At 43.1% G+C, this 27,953-nt stretch overlaps 1 protein-coding gene across 2 annotated transcripts; it reads right to left on the bottom strand.

The window, feature by feature from the left end:
* Positions 1-224: 224 nt before the first annotated feature.
* On the bottom strand, positions 225-27,953 carry LOC125721100 (uncharacterized). Of its 2 annotated transcripts, none has more exons than XM_048997032.1 (19): positions 27,849-27,953; positions 27,178-27,294; positions 24,914-25,121; positions 24,240-24,360; positions 21,650-23,318; positions 21,304-21,457; positions 19,875-20,951; positions 19,008-19,129; positions 11,662-12,967; positions 10,748-10,867; positions 10,331-10,480; positions 7,662-8,755; positions 7,166-7,259; positions 2,174-2,404; positions 1,840-2,099; positions 1,473-1,638; positions 1,143-1,203; positions 788-887; positions 225-494 (listed from the first exon to the last, which is right to left on the bottom strand). In XM_048997032.1, exons 1-19 carry the CDS (start codon positions 27,888-27,890, stop codon positions 450-452), a joined length of 7,137 nt encoding a protein of 2,378 aa, XP_048852989.1. In that variant the 5' UTR covers positions 27,891-27,953; the 3' UTR covers positions 225-449. The 2 variants fall into 2 exon arrangements, with proteins under 2 accessions (XP_048852989.1, XP_048852990.1); XM_048997033.1 differs by having other exon boundaries at positions 2,186-2,404.

Below are 27,953 nucleotides of genomic sequence, written 5' to 3'. Positions count from 1 at the left end.
ATTTAGAAATGGTTACTTTGATTATGGTTAGTTCTGGTTATTATAGTGTTAGTGCAGTAAATATTTATAATTTCCTTTATACAATTTGCTTCAGAATTCAATTCAGAATACTAGCTCCAAGTTCCCTCCGGTGGTGATGTAAGGTATAACAAATATGTGAAATGTCTTTGTGGTGTGTGTCTGTGTGCTCTTGTGTATTTCCTGGTATTGCCTCATTGATCCACTTCATTTACAAATGTTTTATTTCATCCAAATTTGTTACTTTAAAATTACGATATTTATAAAACAAAAACAGTTATACTAAAAACTACATAAAAACAATATTACGAGAATAAAATTAAATAATTATAGCAAAATTCAATCTTATCATTATCATTAAAACACTCACACTAAATTTTTACTAAATTTAAATATGCTAAATAAGGCGTTTCAAAGGTCCACAAGGCCCTTCACTGCCATGGAGTCTTCCGGCCCAGGATGCGGTTGGTGATTTTCTGTAAGAAAGATGGGAAATGAATCACTCATCCCGCGCCTGTAAGACTGTCCTGTCATTCAGTGCCTGGCTTTCTGGGGCCTTCATGCACAAGCGTGGAAATTTCTGTCATAATGCAATGTTCAAATCTGACAGCTAGTGCTCTGCAAGAGCCAAAGCATGTATACTAAGTGTAAAAGTACACATCTTGCAGGGCACCAGGCTCACCTTCAATGCTGGCTACTTGCAATACTGAATTATCATTGACACTGCACATGGCTGAAGGGTTAAAGGGCCACTTGGCCGGCTGCTTACGGTCTTGTAGAGCTGGGCCTTCATCCTGTAGGAATGGTACTCAGCTTTGCGTCTCTCCTCCTCTTTCCTGCGTCGCACTTCTGGCAGCTGGGAGTACATCCTGGAACAGACCAGATGCATGCTTCAGTTTGCGTCCAGGCATCCTGCAACCCTCCCGCAGTCCGATCATACATGCTTTAGAGGGATTTCCTGTGTGTGTGTGTGTGTGTGTGTGCGCGCATGTGTGTATGTGCGCGCACCCTGACTGTCTGTAAGCTCCAGGCTCACCAGAACCTACCACTGGTTAAGCAGTTAGGGAAGATAGTTGCAATTTTTGGGGATTTGTGGAGAAAAGGCAGAAAGAAATAAGACCTACTGTTTGGATCTCATGATCATCTCCTTCTTTGGAACGGCTCTTCTGGCACAGGCTGGAGGCCCTATGGAAGCATTTAAAATGGAAAATAAGCCATTATAATATATTGTTCAATAATTTTAACAAGATTGTCATTCCTTTAACTGAAGTGAAGCCAAACTGCTACTAATTGCCTGACCCAAAAGCAGCTCTACAGCGGGTCAGCTGCAGAGGACCAAGTCCAGGCTTGAAGTAGCATTACATGTGCAATGCTGAGAAATGCAGTGAAAGCCAGAAGAAACACCCGTAGTCATGGCAGCTGCACCCCTGGGCTGATAAAGGTGGGACTGGCACCTGCAGGCTGTGGGTGCATCAGCACATTCGCGGGCTGGTTGAATAGATTCTCTCTCTCCTGGGCAAAGATGGCCTGCAGGCGGCGCTCCTCCACCTGTAGCCCCAACCTCTTCATCCGTTCCTGCGAGCGCGAGATGAAGTCTGGCCGACGCATCTCCAGGGCTTCCTGTGGCCAGGTCATAAACTCATCTCAATGGGCTGCTCAGGAACTATCACCACTATGTTTCTTACAGCAGGCAGCAGAAAAGGGCAGTTTAGACATTATCAAGCAATTCCCAGTTTAACTACAGGGACCAGTTAAACACTAAGGGCTCTGGGAAGAGACTTGCAGATTCGTAGCCCAAGGAGTTCGGGCAAAGACACAAACCTGCAGGGTAATCCGGATGAGGCCACAGGGCACTTTGCTTGTTTTGGTGCTGGTGATTGGCTCCCCCAGGGTCTTGGGTCTGGAGCCCATTGGCTCTTCCTGTACCTGTCGCTCTCTGAGTGGTTCCCTCCAGGGCTTGGTTTTAGTATATGCCTCAAACCATGCCAGGCCAGATGCTAGTGCTGGTGCTGTTGAGTCTGGCCGGTTCTCCTTCTTGCTCCTGACCTTCAGATCATCAGCAGGGACGAACCATGACACACCTGAAGAAGAATCAATTACTGCATGCATGTTGCCATGGTTTTTAAAAATGATTTTTAACCAATAGGAGACTCACAAATGTTTATACCTCGAGGGTAGTACATTTGCTGGCTACGTCTGCTCCTCCTCTCATTCAAGATGGTCTGATGTTTGGGGGGGGTCCTGTGCTCCCCTTTGCCCCCCTTGGTGATGAGCACAGGACCCTCAGACATGACCTCGATGGCCCTGGCCAGGCGCGGTGATGGAAAGTTAGTGCCCACATCACGGGTATGTTTCCGGGTGCCGTTACTGACAATCTCCAAGTTGCCTGTTGGTGAGGACGACAACACATGATAGGCTGAAATACACCTGACCAGACATGTTCAAGGCAGCTTTTCTGGATCGCATCTCACCTGGAGATAAAAATCACGCACCTAAAGGTACTTGCATTACTGGTACAAATAAAACACATCTGGTATCACTTGACGGATCATACCAAGACAAACATATTTGAAAGAACCCAGACAAAAAAAGTGGCACTTTCAAGAAACCTGTCTCAAAAAAAGAGTAAATATGCACTGTAAATATGGGTGCATCACCTGCTTAGTAAAACTATACTGAACAAAAATATAAACGCAACACTCTTGTTTCTGCTCCCATTTTTCATGAGATGGACTTAAAGACCTACAATTCATTCCAGATACACAATATTACCATTTCTCTCAAACATTTCTCACAAATCAGTCTAAATGTGTGATAGTGAGCACTTCTGCTTTGCTGAGATAATCCATCCCACCTCACAGGTGTGCCACATCAAGATGCTGATCTGACATCATGGGTAGTGCACAGGTGTACCTTATACTGCCCACAATAAAAGGCCACCCTGGAATGTGCAGTTTTTTGCTTTATTGGGGGTCTGGGGACTCAGAACCGGTCAGTATCTGGTGTGACCACCATTTGCCTCATGCAATGCAACACATCTTCTTCGCATAGAGTTTTATCAGATTGTCAATTGTGGCCTGTGGAATGTTGGTCCACTCCTCTTCAATGGCTGTGCGAAGTTGTTGGATATTAGTGGGAACTGGTACACGCTGTCGTATACGCCGGTCAAGCACATCCCAAACATGCTCAACGGGTGACATGTCCGGTGAGTATGCTGGCCATGCAAGAACTGGGACATTTTCAGCTTCCAAGAACTGTGTACAGATCCTTGCAACATGGGGCCGTGCATTATCTGTCTGAGTGGCTGGTCTCAGACGATCTTGGAGGTGAACCTGCTGGATGTGGAGGTCCTGGGCTGGTGTGGTTACACGTGGTCTGCGGTTGTGAGGCCGGTTGGATGTACTGCCATATTCTCTGAAACGCCTTTGGAGACGGCTTATGGTTGAGAAATGAACATTCAATGCACGAGCAACAGATCTGGTTGACATTCCTGCTGTCAGCATGCCAATTGCACGCTCCCTCAATGCTTGTGGCATTTTGCTGTGAGACAAAACTGCACATTCCAGGGTGGCCTTTTATTGTGGGCAGTATAAGGTACACCTGTGCACTACCCATGATGTCAGATCAGCATCTTGATGTGGCACACCTGTGAGGTGGGATGGATTATCTCAGCAAAGCAGAAGTGCTCACTATCACACATTTAGACTGATTTGTGAGAAATGTTTGAGAGAAATGGTAATATTGTGTATCTGGAATGAATTGTAGATCTTTAAGTCCATCTCATGAAAAATGGGAGCAAAAACAAAAGTGTTGCGTTTATATTTTTGTTCAGTGTATTTTCAGCTGATGACAAGGCATGTAGGAGAAGCATGGGAGACCAGAGGAGCAGCAGATAATCTCTCATAATTAAGGTCAAATACAACCCTATTAATACTGTACCCACTGACTGAAGACCAACCTGCTGATTGAACACTGTACCCTCTGACTAAATACTGCCCATTTGACTGAATACTGCACCCGCTGAATGAATATTGTACCCGCTGACTGAATACCTCCCCTGAGCAGCTTTCTGTTATAGCCTACTACACTATACAGGACCATTTGAGACTGGATTGGGTCAAATGTGGCCAACTGAATGGAATTTGACAGCCCAGCCTTACAGCTATCAACAGGTACCTAAGAGGAGCTGCAGAGGTCACCATGCCAACACTCTCCCCCCAGTGTACCTAAGAGGAGCTGCAGAGGTCACCATGCCAACACTCTCCCCCCAGTGTACCTAAGAGGAGCTGCAGAGGTCACCATGCCAACACTCTCCCCCCAGTGTACCTAAGAGGAGCTGCAGAGGTCACCATGCCAACACTCTCCCCCCAGTGTACCTAAGAGGAACTGCAGAGGTGACCATGCCATCACTCTCCCCCCAGTGTACCTAAGAGAAGCTGCAGAGGTGACCATGCCATCACTCTCCCCCAGTGTACGTAAGAGGAGCTGCAGAGGTGACCATGCCATCACTCTCCCCCCAGTGTACCCAAGAGGAACTGCAGAGGTGACCATGCCATCACTCTGCCCCAGTGTACCAAAGAGGAGTGCTTCCCCTGAGCTAAATTTTAATTTAATGATTCTGAAAGAGCAGGGAAAAGTATACCAGGAGAGCAATTTTCAGCTCTCTAGCATGCTTAGAAGCGAAGATATGGTCTCCTGAAAACCCTTACAAATTATATGCGCGATTCGCGAGTGCAAAAAAGGGGCGTGGCACCCAAATTTGAAAGGGCCATAACTTTGGACTGCATCAGAATTTTTCAATAAAACTTGGGGAATGTTCAGTGTTCTCTATAAGTATCAAAATACCAAGTTTTCATCAAAATCAGGAATGATGCCCATGGAGCCCCTGGTTGATTTGGCATGGACTGACCCTTTTCAATATAATTTACACCTTGTGATGGAGTCACAATTAGTGTGTCATAGACTTATTCAATTTAAAATTTTGTTATCTCTGACATGGTATCCTGGTTAGAAGAGTAAATTATTATATGCCTGTGTTTTATATACTGCACAGAATGAGGGCTGACATACAATTTATAAGCCACTGCGAAGTAATAGGATGCCTCAAGATCCATGAATAATAAATAGGAGGGCGGCGGCTTTTCAGAATGCATTTCACAGCGTAATGAGATACAAACTCCAGTGATGAAAATGTCTAAAATGAATGTAGTCTAAAGCATTTGAAGGCTCACTGTAGAACATATCAATGGACACAATGGGCATGTCACAAAATAGCAGGATTCATCTTCCATGCTTTGTAGACAGACAGCATTTGACCCTTCAGACTGTACACTTATGCTGATAATCAGTCACCAGACTGCTATGTTGCAAGTTTTCGTCAGAAACGGTCTCTTATTGAAAATGGAAAGCACATCTTTAAGAGGAGAATCAGACAATGGGGACCACGGACCGCTGAGCAGCTGACGTCTTCTACCAAGCAAGAATGGAGAAATATTCCAATTGCAAAACTGTAGCAATTAGTACATTCAGTTTCCAAACAATTAAAAAGTGACATTAAAAACAATGGTGATGTAACACAATGATAAAAATGCCTCTGTGGAGTGTGCTGCAGGCATAAAATGTTAACTTTGTTTACACTTGCAGAATACAGTCGAGCTAGTCAGTAAAAATACAATCTTTTCTTTGTACATTTCTCAGTTAAAGGTTCACGTTAATTAACAAATCACAGATTTTTGTTTTTAATGCATTTTGGAAAATATCCTAACTTTTTTGGAAATGGGGTTTGAACTAAAGACTGATATTGTAAGTAAAGAAGTGCAGTTTTAAGTGCACACCATGTGATAGGAGGAGATGAGCATTAACCATGAGCAAGGCGACTCATTTCAGCTGTTCTGTCTTTGCTGCCCCACACAGGCTACTGTATCTGTGGTTCATCACTCATGTCCATGCAAGACAGTTATCCTACCTACACTGGCCCATTTTATTATATTGTCCAGGGAGTTAAGCACCCGCACCATATTATCTCTGGTATTATCTTTCGTTTGCTCTGTGTCACTGGGCTGCCATATGTTGAAAGGCGAGTGGCCAGCAGTCACCTGAGCAGCTACCGTACTTATTCATTAGGGCTATGCATGGCCCAAAAGACACACCTCATTTAAATTTTTTTTTTTTTTTGGGGGGGGGGGAGGGGGGGAGAGAGGGTATGGGTGCTTTTCCAGCATACCAGGTACTGTACTTTTGGTACTTGGGAACGTATCACTGTACTTTCCACTGTAGTATATTATAGTGCTGGACGATGTGTGATATTAATATCAACATTGCATGTTTTGCACACGCAATTCTTACATCTCTAGCCAGGTAGATTAAGTTCGGACTTTTTCATACCTTCCATTCTGGACAGACATTATAACGCAGGGAATTTAAGTTTCACTAAAACATTTTTACTCTCATATAAAAAAAAAAATATCGCAATGGCAGCACACTATATGTGTGTGTGCTGCCCTAGCACATTAAACAAAATACTTTTAAATTTCTTGTCATGCCGCCCTGATCTTTTTGCTGTATCCGACCAGATTGCAATCCATCTTTTCTTTTACTTTACTTCACCTTTGTCATTCTTTTCTGAATTCACCGTTGTCAAGGCGGCATTTATATTGTGTTTCAGAGTCGGGCTATTTGCGTAATCAATCTACAAATAAAGCATTTCAAGTCGCAAGGGCCAAAGTACCCCAGCTGGTTCGGCACTTTTGATCCTGGAACTTTTGATTCTGGCACCCGACCAGAAGTCAAAGGGAAAGTACTAAAACTACTGCACCAAAATGACCTGGTGCGGTGGAAAAGTGCCCTATATCGGGCATTTTTACTAACTGTTCACATGCACTTGTTCACATGCACTAGTATAATAAATATGTAATACATAAGGAACAGTAAAGTTATACTTGGAATAAAGAGGGGAAAAAGGGGAGATATGCGTAACACAGGTTCAGTAAAGTGTAAGGAGTGAATGTTTATAAATGTCAATGAAGCGTGAAGTAGCCGGTTGGCCTGGGGGTAGAAGGTGACCTGGACAAACAAGCCGAGCAGCAGACGGCATTAATCAGCACAAGGTCAACATTACATACGCTTTGTGAGCTGCAGTAGCACTGACCTGCCTGTATTCCTTTGCTGAGAAGTTTAACTGTCCTCTGTCCACGCGTGGGGTCACCGCTGCTGCTCCTTGACAAAACGGACTCAGGGGTCGCCTGAAAGGAGAACAAGCAGCATGGATTTACTCGGTGTGATTTGATGGATCATAGCCTTGTTATGCAATGACTTTCGCTAACGACTGGGGACTGTCCAGCTCCTTATAAGCAGCACGCATTTTGTAGGACTGCCGCATTACATCCTGGGTGAAAGTACTACTGATCTTTAGGTACCAGACATAAAAATGAAGTGACTAATAAAATTATCAAGGGAAGCTCTATTCTGGTCCAAAAATTGACACATCCAAGACATTATGAAATGTAACATTTACCATAAAGGGCAATGAAAAAAAAACAACTGCAAGGCTTTTACATTAACTCTCATAAGAAAAATGACAGTGACAGAGTACTAAATAACCTGCCACCGTGTTTTATTCTCTATCATAGGGACAAGATCTATACCGCAGACTCGTCGGTGCTGTGTGCCTGGCCCAGGACATGGCCCACATATCTGCTGCTGCCCTTCTTCCCTCTCCGCGGCTCCCTGCCCTCTCTCTGCCTGTCAATGGCACTGTGCAGACGCTCCAAGCCAGCATTCACTCGCTGGGAGCCGAAAGCCCGCACGAGGCGGGCTGTGTCGATGGTGGAGGCCGTGGTGTCTCCGGACTCGGTCTGGACGCTGACATCGGTCTCGCCGGAGGTGAGTCCTGAGGCGTCTCTCTCGGCTGGGCAGCGATGACGGCTCTCAGGGGTGGTGTCAGTGGACCTCAGTGGACCATGCGCCCCCCAGGCCAGCCGGACAGGCTGCTGGCCTTTCCCGCTCATCCTGCTGCTCCAGACTCGTGACTCCATGAGCCTGCTGCTCTCTCTTTTCTCTGCTCCCTTTCTCCCTCCCTGTCCTGTCTGTGTCCTCCTCACACCATCCCCCTCTGTCTTGGTACCCTGTGCCTTTTCGCTCTCCTCCCTTCCTCGCCTTGACGCCCACTCCTTCCTCACTGGCTCCATCGCTGCCCTCCTCTCCTGGCCCGCGGTCTCTCCTCTCCCCCTCAGCCCGACCGGCTGCTGTCCCTCTCTGATCCCATGGAGCTGATTCGCTCTCTCCAGCTCAAGGCCAGTGCTGTGGATGAGGAGGGACAGGCGTTCCAGCCTCTCCAGTAGAGACTTCTCCGTCTCGCGACTGGAGCATGTGCCCCGAAGGCTCCATCCCTGTCTGCATCTCTGCCGCAGCTCATCCAGGGAGCTGCCCCCCTGTTTCCCTGAGACCAGGCTGCACCTCGCTGCAGCAAACCCCTCCCTCCCTGTCCAGTGAAAAGGCTCCGGGTTATCAGCATTATCGACCTCCCCCAGCAATGGTGCACATTCATCGTGCTCCTGGCTCTGCTTGAAGACCATGTGCCCTACGCTAAGATCTCTGTTTGGCAGCCACTGCTTTCCGTCCTGAGGGTTAGAGGGACTGTTGGAAGCTGATGGACTGGCATGTGTGTTTCTTTCCAGAGACAGACTGTCCGATCGTTGAGAGCAGTAGTAGCTGCCTCCATTTTCATTCAGGTGCAACCCTGATGGAGATAAAAGATTACGCTGCAGTTAATAGCATAAACAGGGCAGAGCAAGAACATTTAACTGTATTCAACATGAAAATCTGAAAATCAAGTCAGTATGTATAGCAGTGATCAAAATTAGAGAATGAGTGACATTTTTGTAATTCACAAAGTTACTGCTTATTCGAATTCAAAGTTATTCAGTGTTTCCCCTACAATTACATCAAGGGAGAGCACTGACCCCCCCAACGACACCTCCCCCCCCCCCCAAAGGTCAAGTTAATTTTTATTTAATTATATTTTCTATATAGCGCCAGATCACAACAGAAGTCATTTAAGGTTACCTTTCCTATAGAACAGGTCTATACATTGTCCTTTAATTAAACAAACTAAATAGCCTTATGTTATTTATCTTATTTACACAACAGCTTGTCATTTTTGTCTCTACACGATCAGACATTTACATTCTCCTCTGCTCTCTGTATTGCACGTGGCGGAGTTCCGCCCCAATGCGCTCACATAGACACGTGCGCGTAGACACAAGGGAGCACACTCCCACCAGCGGACAGAGAGCGCGCATCGGAAAATATGTCGCGTCAACCACCTGAAAAGCAGACAAAAATATCTGAATTTTTTTGACTGCCGTCATTAGACGAAATACATGAACACCATGAATCCTGTCGGTGTCCGTCTGCCCCCCCCCCCAAGCTGTAAACCTAGGGGAAACACTGATATTCTAACATGAATAGAAGAAATATATTTTAATCATTTCATCAGTGAAAAGTATTGCACATCACAAAATAAAAGTTTAAAACAAAAGTTCAGAATAGATCTCCAATCAAAATTAGAGAACAATGCGTTATACTGAACATTTTTTGATTGCAATATGAAATATCTCAAAATATCTGGCAACCCCAATCTATCTGTCAACGCTGGTAGCCATTTTACAAGATGGTGGTCCTCTCCAAGGTGGCTGAAACCCTGTGATGTCAGGCTGTTCGAATGATAGCCGATGAGATGACCCTCTTAATCATTGTAAGAGATGTAAGTCATCACCGTAGCATCATATCTCGAATATTAAAACTGTACAAAGAAACTAAATAATTCAAGCACCAAAGAAGGTCGTAAGAGGAGTGTGTGAGAGAACAGGATGACAGGGTGCCTTTTAGTGGGGGATCAGTTCAACAGTACAGCTGAAATTGCTTGACAAATCAGTTCTGAATGGAACAAGAATATATCCTGACGGGGTCTTGTCGTCGGGGAGAATATGAACTGAAAGCCCACTCCACAGTTACTCACCAGCAAGAGAAACCGAGACGCATTCATTCTATTCATAACACTGAATTCGGATAGGCACCAACATGGTAAATTATAACAATATCACTCATCCCCTAATTCTGATTATACTTTAGGACAGTTTAACTTATAGCAGGGAGCTGAACTGATATACAGATACATGAATATGCAGACAAGCATGAACGCAAGTCAGAGCAGTTCAACACTGATCATAAAGAAAAATGGCCCATCTCAGCGTACGTCGATCGTGGATGGCAGATACGGCATTCCCAGTCGACACATGCTGTGGAGCCTCACCTTGCATCGCCGCCCCCTGGTGGACGTCACTGTCCTGCCGCTGCATACTGTAGGTCCCCTCGACGTCCATGATGGCGATGGTGTTATTGACCTCCTGCTCACTGGAGCCCAGAACCTCCATGCGGACCTTTGGAGGCGAAGCATCCCACTCTGAAGGAGACAAAAAGGTTCTTAGGATGGGTGCAGCAGAGGTCCAAAGAGGCGGCTCCCCCTTATCCACCTGCCTGGCAGAGCAGCTGATGCCTCAGACCAAGGACGCATTCATTATTAACAGCTCCACATGGTGGTATACATGTCAGTGAATTGACTGGGCGGGAGCTTATAGACAAGCTGCTTAGTAACCTGCTGGAGCAGCAGTGCTGGATTAGCCAGTTACGGCTCCCAGTTTTTGTGAGGGTGAGCAGTACGAAACGGCACCTAGCAGGCGGCTCTCCAGAGTGGTGCCCGAATCAATGTGGGACAGCGGTAGCCCTGTCTGGGGCATGTAGAACAGCTCTGAGCTCCCGCGGGGCTTGTAGGGCAGGAGAACAGACACAGCTGCAGGGGGGGAACAGGAAAAGCACATCATCCACAAGGCACTCACACGAGCGTGCATGCAGAGGCCACCTGCCGGATCACTGCAACAGCAGGGGATGATCAGAACTCAGTATCCAATTTACGACTAAGGAATGACGTCTTCATGTGTGAATGACTGGCGTGTGAGTGTGCCCTGAGACGGGCTGACGCCCCATCCTGGGTTATTCCCTATCTTGTGCCTGTAGCCTCTGAGACCCCAGAGACCCTGAATAGTAGAAGCGGGTAGAGGAAATGGACAGATGGATGAATGGAACAATATCTTCACATGCTTTGGAGGCTTTTGTCAGAAGTAAAAACAGAAACACTAATAACACCTACATACCAATGCATGTGTTGGTCATTCAAACTGTGTCCCTCTGGGACAGACTGGGAATAAAAACCAGCTCTGGAGTTTAGGGTCCAGCAGATGCAGGTGCAGTTGTGTATGACGAGGCACTGGGTTATACTGCCACATAAGGCAGCTAAGAAAATGAACCTTTAAGGAAATAAATCGAAAGAGCCAGCATGCTGATCTTTCTGTGAAACACTGAACAAGGAAAGCACATGTTTCATGTAAGTGATAAAAAATTTAATTTGACAAGATATTGATTTGTGAACAATGGCAGTAATGTGGTTTGTGCCACCTTGATTTTTTAAATGAGATATTACAGGCCAGTCTAGAACTTTCACAACACTGAGTTAGCGGTTTACTAGGTTAACTTCATTACTAGTAATGAGTCGTGGATGGTAATGATCAAATAACTCCAACTTCTAACCTGGTGTCTGAATGGATAAAGGGGCAGACATCATCTTCTGCGGTAACGAGGATGATTGTGGTAAGGTGGGCCTGGTACTCTGTGACTCCTCCCGGGGAAAGCATGTAGTGATCTGAACTGAGGCATCAGCTGTCTCAGGGTCCTGTCTTCTAGCAGACTGCTGTCCTTTCTGTGGTCCAAAGGCAGTGCTAGCAATTCCTGTGGCTGGAAAGTATGAACTTTGCTCTGCTGATGGTTGGCTGTCTGGCTGTAAATCACTGTGCTTCGTGAAGTCCACGTTCATGTCACGAGCGATCTGGGAGGAAGAACCAGAAGGCTGGTCAGCCTGCAGCTCCTTCACACATGTGGAGCCATCTTCTTGAGAACGTGTCACTGGGCTGAATTCTAAAGTGTTTCCACTAGGCTGCTTAGCAGTTATGGTCAGAGGCAGGTCAGAAGGAATGTTCTTGGTGGAAGAAGAGATGGACAAAGAACTCGAAGCCAAAGGCACAATGTGCAAAGGAACTGCACACGGCTTCAGGCTGGTGAGGGACCTCCTCACGTCAGGCAAGGACTTGGATATCTGCCTGTAACTGGTACAGTTCATACCAAAAATTCCAGTACTGAATTCAGGAAGCTGGCTGACTGCAGCCAAAGGGCTGACAGAATCAGACAGATGTTTCTTCTGTTCTGTATCCCTCGTGCTTATCCAGCTGACATTTTTCTTCTCAGAAGCTAGCAAAAGGCCGGCATAAAAGCTGTCCTGTGTCCCTCTGCTCAGTAGGTTTGAATGTACCTGTAGATCTGAAGGTGAGCCTGTTTCGTTTTTTATCACGGCACCAGTGTCTTTAGTGCTACTATGTCCTGGAGTTGACCTTAATGGCAGCATGCATCCGGCTTGTGTGTCTGGTTCAGTGTCTAAAGAATCTTGAGTCATAAAACCAAAGTTTTGGACAACAGTTGGCTCCCTGGTTTTTGACGAGAGACCACTGTTGTGGGGTTGTGGAGCTGATGCAGGGGTTATAGTGGAGGAGAAGGGGAACTGATGGTGGGAGGTAAGGTTGATGGATGAGGTGCCGGCCCCAGAAAGCGTGAGAGCCTCTCTGTGAGTGATCTCACGGACTCGTGCCTCAAGGTCCCGCTGCCTGTCGGAATCAAACCGAACCCCAGAGTGAGAGGGAGTGCGGCTCAGCCGCTGCAGCTGGTCAGAAAGCTGATGTTCTGCTGTCTTTAGGGCCAAGAAGCACTCAGCCTGTGCCCTGGGTTCAGCCTCCAAGCCGTCACGGCTTGACTGGGTGCTGGAGTCAGTTTCTGAACTCGGCTGGCTCTGTAGAAGGAAACAAAACCATATCAACAACATAATATCCATGCGGGCAGTTCTAGCAGATGTGCCCAACTGAACTAATAGGTTTGAATAGGTTTAGAAATCTGACTGGACAAGAAAATATCTATGCAAATGATTTTCAAAATATCAAAATTATGAGCTATTGCGCTTAAATACAGGGTGTGTCTAATACTGGCTAATGACGAACAATAGCTTCTATAGCACACGCTCAAACTGTCACAACCAGATATATAATTATCCAATAACCACATGCTCCATATTTTTAGTTATGTGCATAAAAAAACAAACAAACAATACATTTCTCATACAAGATCTGAAGCAGGTTGCAAAGTTTCCTCTGCTGGAGAAAAAGTGAACATATGATGGACCGATGCATTGATGTTTATTTCTCGCAAGTCATACCTGCACCGGTCCTACTAGCCTCAAACCATATAACAGATATGTTACAGCTGATGGTGATTCCAGCATGAAACAGCTCCCTGGCAGATCCAGATGCACATTACATGAAAACACCTCATTCCAATAGCAAAACCTTATTTCTCTCAAACTGCAACACAGCACGCTCAAAACACAGCGCATGTGCAGTTACCTTTCACGGACAGTATCCAAGGGCAGCAGTCTGTCATCAAAGGGAAAAGGTTTGTTACACAGTCCTGTAATAAATGTGACTGTGACATACTTTCTGTAGTTGCCCCATAGGGAAATACGATATTCTGAACCAGGATTCAAAGTAATGTTAAAAATTGCTGTGAAATAAGATAGGTTTTTCTAAACAAGTAAGTTTATAACAGGAAATGTGAAACGTGGCAGGATGGGTGCATTCATTTAACAATCATTTAAGCATACAGGGGAAGAATTTCTATTCTGCAATGAGGACTGACAAGCAGATGACAAGCGTTTTGCCTCTAACCAGAGATAATTCCCCGGAAACGTTAACGATTTCTACTTCGGCTCATGTAAAGGAAATTGAGAATCTTAAAATTTCTATCAGTGATCAAGGGCTAATTATGAATTGAAGATGTATATCGATCAGGCTTCATGATTAACCGTTATTATTCATAATAGAGCTGTAATGATTACTTGAAAAGTACTCGATTTTTTTAAAAGCATTCATTAAAGTGAGCTTTCTCCTCGGCAACATGGCAAAGGAAGATGGAGCACAGAGGATGGGGGTCCAAATGGAAAGAGCGAAAGCCTCAGAAGTGTGGGAGCACTTTACAATACAATTGCAAGAAATTACAGTTGCCTGTCAATACTACAAAGCAGAACTTAAATATCATAACAGCACGACTGCAATGCAACTATATGTAAAAAGAAGACATCCACAGACTCAACCGATAGCTTAAAATATCTATGGCTAACTAAACGTTAAGTGTTCTTTAACCTCCTGGAGTAGCGTAGCCCATCTTTGGCATCACTTTCACTTAGTTTTGATTTACTTTCTACGATTCCAGTAACTCAAGATAATCACTGCTCAAATGAAGGCTAGCCCCATTTCTTATCCACATCGTTTTACGTAATATAATAATACGGTACAAAATAACCATTTAATAACCACTATACGTATAATACATCAAGTTGTAATGACAGGAAACAGTAAAGCAGTGATGACAAATCATTTGCTTGTGCTAAATAACGTCTTTATGGAATCCAAAACATGTCCATGCAGTGGAAGGCGAATGTCTTTTGGTGACCAGTTCTTGGTCACTTTTTTCCTCCTCACTCATTTTTGTTCATTTCTGACTAACGGGCCACATGATCTATGAGGAGTCCGGCAGCAATGATGAGAAAGATTACGATCGTCTCAGAGAGCGCCATGGAGAGCTCATGCAAAAACAGTGGCAGTAAACTTTGGACTGTTTTGTTATAAACATATACTAAATAACGTTAAAATGGAGTAATCATTAAAATTACAAAGCTTGCAAAGTTTTGCTTCCCATGGCAGAGTACAAATGTATTGCACTAGCGATGCACCAATAAGGAAATTTCTGGCGAATTCCAATAGCAGATTATTTCAAAAAACCGACACCAACTGACTGTTTGGAACAGGGGTCTCCAACTCCGGTCCTGCAGGGCTACCATCCAGTAGGTTTTCTGTCCCACTTGGCTTCTGATGAGCCACACCTGTTCCTGGTATTCAGCTGAGAGCAGGTGTGGCTCATCAGAAGCTAGGTAGGATAGAAAACCTACTGGACGGCAGCCCTCCAGGACTGGAGTTGGAGACCCCTGGTTTGGAAGGTTCTGCTTAAATGAGTTGAATGGACACTACATTCAAATAAATTTTAAAAAATTATTACATTCCAAAAATAAGAAAAAGTATTTAGTTTTTGGTAAGAAAACCTCAACTCTAGCAAACAATAACAGTCCCAGAGTACTATATTTTATAAATGTATACATATTATAAATGTTAAATACATAACAGAGAAGGGCTGATCATGAAGTGTAATTAACTCCAAAATTTTCCAAGTAATATCTTTTGATTTTGCACTGTCTAGACTGAATTTTCTTTTGTTATCAAACATTTGCATTACTGACAGACTAGCATTAGTCGGCAGTATTGAAGCCTTCTTTACTGGAACGGACTTGTTTTTCAGAAACACAGAAATACTTTTTTCTGTCTCGCCTTTAGGTGAGCAAACAAATTTGTGTTGAAATGTTTATTAGTAGATCGCAATAAGGTGTCCACCGTTAGCAGTGCAATGTTTGCAAAATGCATTTCTAATGCCATAAAAATAATTCCACACAGCAGTAGGGCTGGGCATCACTCAAAATTATTCGATACCAGAGCCAGAATTGATTTTGATACCTGTTCATGAATAATACTTTTTACGACACCAATATGTTTTTAAATCAATTTCAACAACAACAAAAATACAATAAACATTACAACAGAAATCTTTTATCTGAACAAGTCATTTTGTTAGTTATTGGCTAGTTACAGGGGGATCAATCACAATCATACTTGTACGATCCGCAACATTTTTATATTTCATTATTAAACCTGGCTGGCAGAGCAATCCTCCTTTTCTCACAGAATAAAAAATGTTGTAACATTATTCTGTTAATAAGCGCTGGCACGTTACACTGCCGGCACCTGCAGTATATGGAGATGCAAGCAAAAAGGTACCAAAACAATTCCATCTGCACTCTCTCTTTTTCTGCATTTCCAAATAACCTTTAAGTTAGTGTCGCTACTTGTGGTCAAGCAATCAGTAAGTAATCACTGTAAGCGCCTCCACAGCAGTGCCTCTGAGGAACTGCAATCACATGATCTAGCTCACACACACATGCATACGCATACACTCGCTCTCTCTGGGAGTTTCAAATGATATGTGACGATGTGGTCAGTCACTATAATGGGGGCATAAATGAAGGGCATATTGGCAAATCACACTGGTGTGCCTAGCTATAAAATTAAGTAACACTTTCTCCAAAAATGGTCGCAAATACAGCTAAATGGTCACAATCTGGAAGCCTGTGGAGCCACACTTTTGATTTCATAAGCATTTTTCACACTACGCGGCAAACACAACCACATGCACACCAGTTTACAAGTTTGTCTCTGGATATACGTTTGTCCTTCCAGCCTCCATGAAGTGTTTACGTAGCATTACGTTAGATAGCCAAACCACCAGTGACAGAATCACAGAACTGTATTGTTTGGATATCGGAATTTGGCACTGAAAGATAATTCATTTTTCAATCCTTGATTTCGGTCAGTACCACAAAAGTACCGAAGTTTGGTACCCAGTCCTACACAGCAGACATTTTTCTAACTGTTTAGTGCATGGGTATGGCAATGCAATATGAATCACCAACAGAGATGGGTAGTAATGCGTTACATTTACTCCGTTACATTTACTTAAGTAACTTTTTGGAAAAATTGTACTTGTAAGAGTAGTTTTAATGCATGATACTTTTACTCTTACTTGAGTAAGAAATTTCAAGAAGAAACGGTACTTTTACTCCGTTATTCTAAGACATATGTTGCTCGCTACTCGCTACTTTCATTTTAATAATCTGTTATTCGCTACACAGGTGATTTTTTGTCATACTAGTCCAAGGGTTCTGTCACATGATTCTTTTTCGCCAATCAAATGTAGCTAATAACGCGTCATTCAGTTTCACCAATCAAATGGAGCCATACAGTCACATGACCACACAAAATTTACGCGGCACCGCACAGAGCAGTGACTGAAAGGAGAAAACAATGGCGCAAACAACGGTGTGTGATTTTGAACCAGAAGAAGCAGAACACCCCTGGCCTCACATTCGATCAATGTTTTCATTACAGACTATAAAACAGAACATGTTCTATGTCATGCACTGTCTTACGTGTCTGCCTAAGCGTGTCGACATTTCAACCTACAAGAACTCGACTTCGAACTTGAGGAAGCACGTTGCGGTATGTTGTAGTATATGTGTTTTGCCTGTGGATTTTATAACGTAATAACGTCATAAATAACTGTCAAATGTACATTGCTTTTGAGTAATTTATCACACTGCAGCCTCACAGACAGACACACACACACACACACACACACACACAATGCACAGCATGTTCCTCCGTATAATCCTATTGTTATTGTTACGATGTTATTAGCATTTCCTGTGGTTGAATTTGCTTTAATTTCTGTTAATATTTTGTCATTTTGTGAAAACGTTATTATTGTTTTAGTTAAAGAATTTGCATTGCTATTTTGTTTTTGTCTATTTGACTACATTCATGCTCTGAAACAATAAATCAAAAGTTACTCAAGTTACTCAATACTTGAGTAGTTTTTTCACTAAGTACTTTACTTTATTACTCTTACTCAAGTAATTATTTGGATGAGTACTTTTACTTTTACTTGAGTCATATTATTCTAAAGTAACTATACTCTTACTTGAGTACAAATTTTGGCTACTCCACCCACCTCTGATCACCAATTTAAAAGGACTTATCATCAGTATATATTGGCTCAATCGGTGCATCTCTACTTCGAACAACATGCAACATCAGTATTAACATTGCACATTGTGCAAGGGTAGCACAGTGTTGTAGTGGTTAATGCTGTCGCTGCACACCACCGCTTTGTCTGCGTGGAGACTGCATGTTCGGCCTGTGTGTGTATGGCGTCTTGCCAGATTTTCCGGTTTCCTTCAATTGTACAAAAATGTACAATTTATGTGAATCATGGTGTCTAAACTGATTGTATATGTGAATGAGTGTGCACTCTTCAATGTTGTTAGAGTGTATCTGTGTATTTTATCATATTATTATCCTCCTATATGTGTACGTGCAACCCTTAACAACTAACCCATGGCCCAGAAAGGGTTGCAGACAAAATGTCCTCACAGGGGCCTACCAGATTGTGACGCAGGAATAAGAGACCTTGAGAAAGGAAACAGATTCTGTCAACATAGCAGGGGGCCCACCTTGAGAAATGTAATGCTTTGTATTAACCCTGTTTCACGGAGGCCTCACACAGCATTTGACTAGTTTAAAGACAAGACCCATGCAACCCCTCCCCTACCCTATAAATAAAGAAGCCAAGGGACTGTCCTGTGTGACACTCAACAGAGGCGCAGATACTGTCTGTTGCACCTGAAGTGGGCACCCTTGCGCAAGTAAAACAGAAAGACGTGTGCTGTCTCGATTATTCCTGGGTCCTAGAAGTGGAAGTGTGTGAGTGGTAAGCTGCGGCGCTTCCTCACACAGGAGATTGTAGGAGTGAAAGCTACGGCGCTTTCTCCAACATAACTAGATTGTAGGAGTGAAAGCTACGGCGCTTTCTCCTAACAAATGTGTGGTTGGTTCCTGCCTCAGTCCAATTACAATGTATATATTATATATGAACAATAACTTGATTAATAACCAAATTAATCAGTAGATTACTCAAGTATTAATCTAATTGATATAATATATTTTGATATATAAGACATGGATCCGATCAGTGGACGTTACATAATCAGAATGAATCAGAATGTTTAGTAGTAACAAAATAAGCTCTGTGATTTGGGAGTGGAAAGTTTTGTTTACCTTGGTCTGTCGTCTGGTGCAGAGTAGAAGCTCTCGCTTAATTTCCTCAATGCGCTGCCTGTCCTGTATGTTCAGGCCCAGCGGCTCACAGTGCTGTCCCAAAACTTTCAATCTAATCCACTCTGATGAAAAACAAGCATGCACACTGTTATTAGGGCTATGCTTAAAACACTGAAGAGCTTCATGTCACTGTTAACACCACAATCACAAGCATGCAACCTAGATAAATGTTTCTTGCCGACTGATTCTAGAATTTCAGTACAGGTTTCTGTTTATATGTATGCATATCCATCCATCCACCCATCCATCTGCCTGCCTGTCCTGGTCAGGCTTGGGCGGGGGGGGGCTGGAGGATATCCCAGCAGGACAGGGTCCCAGGCTGGGGGACAGCACAAGATTCCTCACAAGATTCCAGTCAACTGCAGAGTACATGTGCACACGGAATGATAAACTACTACTTGTTTACACAGCATGTATTTGGAGTATGGAATAGTCTTCTAGCTAGTGTAGTGCAAGCTGAAACCCTGGGTTCATTTAAATCAGAGCTAGATAAGATTTTAACAACTCTGAGCTATTAGTTAAGTTCTGCCAAAACGAGCATGATGGACCGAATGGCCTCCTCTCATTTGTAAATTTCTTATGTTCTTACAAGCAATACAGAGAAGCAGATTAGGAAAACAGAGAACCTGGTGAAGCCTTGCACAACAAAACAAGAGAAAAACATACAAACCTACTGGAGATGTGCAGCAACAGCGCCACCCGCTGAGCTACCACAATACTCCTATGGAGTAGTGTAAACAGAGGAATTTTCACTAAGGTTCGCTACAGAGAGATCGCCGCAGGAACACACATGCACTGCAGACTTACCCCTAGCCCTTCGCTCCTCTTCATCTGCAAAGCTCACCCCGCTGGAAGCCACAGTGGCTGGTGACTCATTCCTCAACAAACTGGCTACTCTGGCAGCCAGCACATCAGCACTGCTGCTATCGCTCTCGGCGTTCCGGTCCGCTTCTCTGCAGCCTGAGGCTGGCCTCATCTCTACTGAAGCACTGGAGGAGGCCTTGGATAACGACACCACCTCCTGGGACTGCATGGCCCCGTCAGCCTCAGAGCAGCCCTCCGCTGGGACAGACACAGGTGCAGGGAGTGCCTGGTCTGGAACTACAGCACTACAGCCCTCAGGCTCCCGTCGCACAGATTTGTCACTGAGGAAACCAGCAGGCTGCCCTGAAATGCTAACAGAGGATGGGCCCACATCTATCCCCAAGCTAAGTGCAGCTGCTTGTTTCGTGGCTGTGAGCCGGTCAGTCGATGGCCTTGAGGACCTGAAGGGCTCCCTGGAAGAAGTGTCTCTCTGTCCATCGGCTATGAGCAGTGAATCTGAAGAGGACTTGCCCCCAAGCAGAGAGGTGGTCTCACGATTCCCTGAGGAGGCCAAAGAGTCTGCAAAGCTGCCTAGCTTCTTCTGTATACAGAGAAGGGAGTTTTCAGAGCCCCACATGGTGGCTGAGGAGGAAGATAGAGAAGGCCTCTCAGACACAGTGCTCCGAGTCTTGTTCAGAAGCTTGTGCAGTGTTCTGCAACCCATAGAGGAGTCTGTAACAGACAGGACAGGCAGCTGATCTGTAGAGGAATCCCTGTCTTGTTGGCTTACAGCCTTACTAGACTGGAAAATTTCTTCCTGAGCATGTTCCGTGATCTTGCTGCCTCCACTCGAGGCTTGCTGGGATATCCCTGGGGTAGGATGCTGTCCTTCACACAGTGTCTCATTCTTAAGGGGCTGCTGAGGTAGAGGGTCCAGAGATGCACCTAGATGATGAATGGCTGCTTGCTGGGGGAAAAGTGCGTCTGGCTGAAAGCTGCCGAAACTCAGTGGAATGGTTGTGCTTGAGCCCAGAGACAGAACACTGGACCTGGAAAACTCCCCTTTTTCAGGCGTGTTACCTGGAAGACAACAGTTATTATTGAAGCACAAAGGTATGACCCCCCCCAGCAAGAGTAAATCATTAAAAATTAAAAAATAATTGCAAAAATTGATGGCAACATGGTAACATTGCCACACTGCATGGTCTCCCTGTGTTTCAGGTCCCCCGACAGTCCAAAAACATCAAGTTATTTTGAATATTCTCTCTAAATTACACATAATGTTTGTCAATATGCCCTGCAATGGAGTGGAATTCAGTTCTGGGTGTTCTGTAAGTGGTTAGCAATGGTATAGATGGACTAGAAGTTGTTACTAAACTTTCTTAGTATTACATCCTTACTACAGGGTGTAAATGTGTACCTAAATGTATACCTGCAGACGGCAATGTACTCTTTGTGGGTGTGGAATCTTTTATTGTGCAGAGATCAGTTGGTGAGAATTCTGGCTCCCTGATTGGTCCTCTGGGCATGAAAGGAGTCAGAATAGTCGACGGGGACTGGTCAATTCCGAGATTACGGAGGTACATCTGCACAATGAGAATTGTTAAAACAGTAAATGATTGTTATAATCTGATGAATAACAAATTTTAAATGTTTCAATATATTATCATCAAAAACTTAAGTTATATTGTCATGCTACAACAGTTTCAAAACATGCTTGCAAAGCTGCTTAATGATTGCTTAATTTGATTTGTCTGTGACTTTTTTTCTGTTATTACCGGAATTCTTTCATCAATATTCATCTCCTTCTCTTTGACTGGTGTGGAAGGGTCAGTCATCCAATGGGTGTAGGTGTCCACCTCCAGGCTGGGCACAGAAGAGACAGCCGATGGGGAAGCTGCCAGCTTCTGCTTACCCTGGTAGCTGTCCTGAGAGCTAGTGAGCACACTCTGAAGGGCTTGATTAGAAGAAACAGTGCTGAAATGGGACAAGTCAACTTCGGGCAAATGCTCAACTTTCTTCTGTATCTCCAATAAATCTGCTGACTTGACTCTTCCTCCCTGCGCGACATTAACTTCACACTCCTGCAAAACAGATTGTTTCACCGGGATCTTTGTACACTCACTTGCTGGCTCACTTTGTCTCTGCTCTATCTGGGGTGTTTGTCCTTCTGATGTTTCCAAGAGCAAGTCTGAATCAGAGGTGGCCAAGTTCCTAGCTAAGCTAGGAGACAAACAACCAGCCTCTGAGCCAGAATAGGGTTTGGGCAAACTCTGAAGGGCTCCGGTACATTGAGCCTCTTTACCGGTTGTACCGAAACGGCCAGCTAAAGGTGATGAATGGGAGCCCCCACTTCTAGGAAGCAAAAGAGAATCCCTTGCTGAATCAGAGGTTCCACAGAACGAAGCTGCAAGGTTGCGCCTAGGACTATGCAAAGCCAAGTCAGAATAGGTTTTTCCTGATGCCTGGTTTACATTCCAAGCCCCCACTTTCTCCATGTAGCTGAGACTTGGCAAAGACTGAATCTTTCCAGAACTCTGAAGAGATAGAGGGCTTGGACTCAAAACAGTGCTGCTGTTATCAAAAGCGTGAGCTTGTGCTGGTTTGCTTGGGACATTCCGGGCCTCGTTAGCAGAGGTCAAAGGCACCATGACACTGGACTCAACTGCAGAAAGCTTTCCTAAGGACGGCTGCACAGCTGCTTGGAGAATCCCCGGGAAGATAAATGGGGTGGACTGGTACACCGGTTGTGCAAGAGATCTTACAAAAGATCCTTCCACAGTTGTGTGATTTCCTGAGGAGGACAGCTCTTTCTCTGAATGGCCTCTCTCAAAGCTAAACCCCGCAGACCACTGTGGATCTGCTTTGTTGTCATAGGGTACCTCTGTGGTAATGCTCTCTCTTCCAGTGGATGCTTCCATTGATCCAAAGTTGGAGGTCACTGACTGGCTATTTCTGGGAGGATGGCTTTGGTTCTCTTCAGGTTCGCTCGCAGATTGAATTCTGTCATTTTCGCAGCACAGCTGTTTGTGAAGTCCATTTGAATTGTTCTCCTCTGTGGGAATTTCCTCCTGCAGCTTCTCTTGAGAACCAGCGTTTGGAGAACCCCCATCCGAGTGTGAAAGCTGGCTCTCTGTTCCAGATTGAGAGCCTTCTGGAACCAAATCTTTCTCAAGAATTATGGGGAGGCAATCTGCCACATTATCGCCATCACCTGACACGGGGGACAGGGTGTGCTGAGATAGTGAGCAGGAGCTGCTTGCATCCTCCCCCAAGGCCAAGGCGAGAGGCTCCGTGTGCACAGATAGTGAGGTATGATCAGTGTCCAGCCGCCCCTGTGATAGCTCCGACAGTGAAAAAGCGGGGAGATCACACATTCCAGTATCCCTTTGAAGTGCGATGCTCAACCTTTCGGTTTCAGATGCAGCAGAAATGTCTGGAGTACCTCTAAAACAACAAAAGTCAAAACACGATGAAAATTTTCACCTTAACAAAAAAATTCTAGGCATTTTAGAATGGTCCTTTATATATATATATATATATATATATATATATGTGTGTGTAAAAATAAACATACATATACAGTCATTCCTCGAGATACACAAATTTGACATTTACAGTTTGGATTTTTCGAGAATCGGCCATGAGCAGTTACATGGGAATACTTTTCAGTGACGCATAAGCAAAAAATAAACAAAGCATACTAAAATTATTTGAATCACTCAAAAATAATGTATAAAAATTTGTGTTACTTAATATTTGTTAGAGTATGTGCAAACTGTATGTCTTTTAAATTAAAAGTTATTTTAATACTTTTATTACTGTGGGATCTACACATCGTGGCTTGGATGCACCACACGTTTGTCTTGGCAATCAGCCTAACTCGTGTTAGCCATCTCTGTATCTGTGGAATCTCACATTTGTCACAGTAACTTTTAATGCCCTAAATGTAATGGATCCAAGTATTATTCGTGAATATTTCCAGGGATCTTCCACCCCTTACCTTCGTGATGGTGAGGGGGTGAGTATGTCTGTGTATGTTTTTATATATTTCTGTGATAAACAAAAGTATTACATCAAATCCAGGGTAAGAGATCTTGAAATGGATGACCCGCAGACAGATCATTTGCACCATCTACTATTATATGTGTAAAATGACATTTAAATTGAAGTGCTCAATCAAAAGATAACAGTAGTTTTTTTAGATATAATTTTTGGAGGAGGAAAAAAAAGTTTTTTTCTTCATTTAATCAGCAGGTCAGGATAAAGTAATTCTCTTTCAGGAAAAACTGTACCGTTCTTTAAACATTTAGTACTTGCTGCACACACATCACATACAAACTGTTTGTGACACGGTGAGAAACTGACCTCAGAGCAACAAACTCCAAGGCTGTGTGATGAAAAACTGTGTCTTCCAGCAGACTGTGGACTTTCCCATAGTTTGCCGGTAGCAACGGGAGGGCAGGTGAGAGGTGACTATCCTGAAATTCTTCAAATAGAAAGATTATATATACACAAATGTTATATTATATTATATATATATATATATATATACATATATATATATTACATATATATATATATATATATATATATGTAATATATATATATATATATATATATATATATATATATATTACATATATATATATATATATATATATGTAATATATATATATTACATATATATATATATGTAATATATATATATTACATATATATATATATATATATATATATATATATATATATATATATATATATATATATATATATATATATATATATATATATATATATGTTTATTTTTTTTAATCTCTGTGTTAATTTTATTTAAACTGATAATGACTTTCATCCTCAGAATTAAACTTCTCCGGCATTCATACTATATACTCATAAATACTTTTCAAATAGGTGGCAATAGTCTAACTTATTATCATAAAAGCCACTCTAATAAATCCTGAGAAGTCATTCTTTTCTATGTATTCTTGTCAACATTAGCAGACATGTAATGGCTGGCACAGTTGGTGTATATTCTATACCTAGCTGGAAGGAGCAGGAGGCTCCCCCTGGTGGTCGCAGGGAGGAATCCGCAGCTACTGTTACAGGATCAGCCTGAAAGGATGGGGAATCCTGGTGGGCATGGTTCCCTGCAGGCCAAGGAGATGCCTGGGTCATGCTACTAATGGAGGCTTCTGTCAACAAACCAGTGTCTTCCACTCCTGGCAGGGGACACCAAGACCCAATGGCCTGAAACGGAAAACCACACAGTTAACGTTATATCTCTCAATCCCAAGAAACAATTCAATATCTGTGTACAAGGCTCCTACATTCTTTAGCACCGTCAAATACATAGAACTGAATCATGGAAAAGATGAGATTTTTGTTAAAAGATACATCTTACTAGAGATAGCACCAGTCTGATACCCAGTATCTGCATCAGGTCAATCTTGGCAAAAAATGCTGGACTGGATAGAGGGTGGGGGTTGGTCAGCACTAGTTGTTCAGCAATGCATGCATGTCGGAACTGTCATGTCGGCTGTGTGGAAACACCCTCTTCACATTTGCACATTTGACAATTAAGCTAGAATATTTTTGGAGCTTGTTGAAAAATCAAAAACACTTTTACGTTTAAGCCAAAAACAATACTAAAAATGATTCGGGTCACGTACAATATATAAATAGCAGCAATACAAAATATTGTTAGTTCACATGCACACTACAAGTATATCATTAATAAACTTGGCTATGGTTACGCCGCACAACTTGTCTTGGCAACCAGCCTCACTCATATGCCAGGTGTCTTTGTCACCACGAAATCTTGGGGTTCTTGCAACTTTTAAACGTTTTAGTACCGTTAATTTTGCATTTGTAACCAAAATGTAGGGCTACCAGTGCATACAACAGTATCTTTATACATGGGGGGGTATAATTTTGCATGTATATTATATAAATACAAAGTAATTTAACATACAAATTACTTAAGTTTTATCTGAGCTCCATCATATATTTGGTAGTGGAGAGTTGTGTGTACTTTTTCACTATAAATGGTTAGTTGGGGTTTACAGTCATATTTTTATGATTGATTTATTAAATTTAATTTAGAAGGAGACTTCACAATTTTCACTTTATGAAATATTTCTGTTCATTTTTGTGAAAGATGTTAATGAGTAAAACAAAAAGCTGACTTGTGTAAATTACGGTGGCCTTGGATTCCATCCTGTAGCATAGTGGCATGACTTTTGTTTGAGCAAATCTTAGCATACTTGTTTCCTAATCTTAGCATGCTGCAACTAATCCAGAATGCAGCTGCCCGACTCATTTTCAACCTTCCCAAGTTCTCCCACACCACACCATTGCTACCCTCCCTCCACTGGTTTCCTGAAGCTGCACGTCTCAGACTCAAAACACTGATGCTCACCTACAAAGCCAAAAATAGACCAGCACCATTCTATCTAAAAGAACTTCTCACCACACACTGCACCACGCTCTGTCTGACCCTCAGCACCGCTCCACTGGTCCCACCATCTCTCAATACGCAAAGACTACGTAGCTCTTTTGGAAGTACTTGGACCAGCACTTCCAAGATTAATTTCTTATTTAAAACAAAAATGTATTACTTGCCAACCGAGTTTTTTGAGTGATATCATTCTTAGCCTGGGTTCTACTGAACAGTATCAAAATATGTTCACTGATAAGACTTCTAAGCACTAATGTAAATCACTTTGGCTAAGGGGGTCTGCTGAATTGAACACAGGGTTCAATTTTAGGACCACTATTGTTCCTAATTTACATTAATGATATTGACAACAATACATACAGTAAACTGGTTGTATCTGCAGTTGACACCAAGGTGGGTGGTGTAGCAGATACTGATCTAGTAGTGGAGAGGCTACAATGGGATCTGGATTTAATTAGTTCAAAATGTTCTAAAAGTAAAATGTAAGCATACTCAAACAACACAGCTACTGTACGACACTAAGTGCAGATAGTTTGCCATGTTCATGGAAATGTATTCATATAAATACCTCATTTAATGCTTAGTAGTTGATAAAGGGTAAAATATATCAGATTAGTATCAGTATTGGCAGATACTCAAAAGTTTAATATCAGATTTCATATCGGACCATCTACATCATGCACTTATATACACACAGCCCAGAACAATCAGAGCAGGTAACCAGAGCAATTTAAAAACAAAAACCTTAAGTTTAGGGTACATTGATATGCAATTCAGGACAGAGCCAGAATCATACACTAAAGGAGATACAGAATGACGGGGGTTGTGTCTGTGAGGATGGAGCACCTGTCTGGCATGGTTTGCAATGACCTCCCCAAGAGACACAGCGCTGGTGCTGGAGGACAGATGTGTGCCGCTGCGGGGGCTGCAAGGGCATTCGGGGGTACAGCTCTCACTGCCATGCTGAAATGACAACGTGAGCAACATCCATGCATCTGCTTCAAAACAAAGAATGCAACCAGCTTCTGCTACACACTTCTATATTCCAGGAAATACGTCCCTCATCTTTTTCCGTTCAGCTGAATTTTATTCAGTATGTTTATTACTGAACTATTTATGAGATTTTATTTATGATATTATTTATCTTAGAAAATACTGAGGGGGACTTGTTGAAGCCGCGATAAGCACACTAAATGACACCAGTTCGAAAGTGAATCAGACCAATTTGGAGCGATACTGTCGTCAGCAGGATATTACTAAGAAGTGACCAGTTGCGGTACCTAAGCACTGTACCGAAGAGGCGGCATTAAAAAAAAATTAATTAGGTAATCAGATTAGTTGAATCATATTTGCTGCGAAATGCAATAAGCCATTCAAAAACTTTTCGGTATTTAACCTAACAGGCAAAACAGTTAGACCAGGACCGACCGGAATATAAAATAACAAGGTTACCGAAGCAGCTAATGAATACAATGAAGAAGGCTTGCTAAATAAATATTTAGTTTGTTTCCACTTACTCGGCATTCTTCCTCCACTCGCAGACCTTCGGAAGACTCCATGTTTGTTATTCGGCTACAAATTTGCGTCTGCGCACTGGATTCGGCATTCGTCTCGCTCCGTTG

This window comes from Brienomyrus brachyistius, unplaced genomic scaffold, assembly GCF_023856365.1.
Source record: "Brienomyrus brachyistius isolate T26 unplaced genomic scaffold, BBRACH_0.4 scaffold32, whole genome shotgun sequence".
In the NCBI taxonomy this organism is placed as follows: Eukaryota; Metazoa; Chordata; class Actinopteri; order Osteoglossiformes; family Mormyridae; genus Brienomyrus; species Brienomyrus brachyistius.
This window is presented reverse-complemented; position numbering and strand designations above follow the sequence as displayed.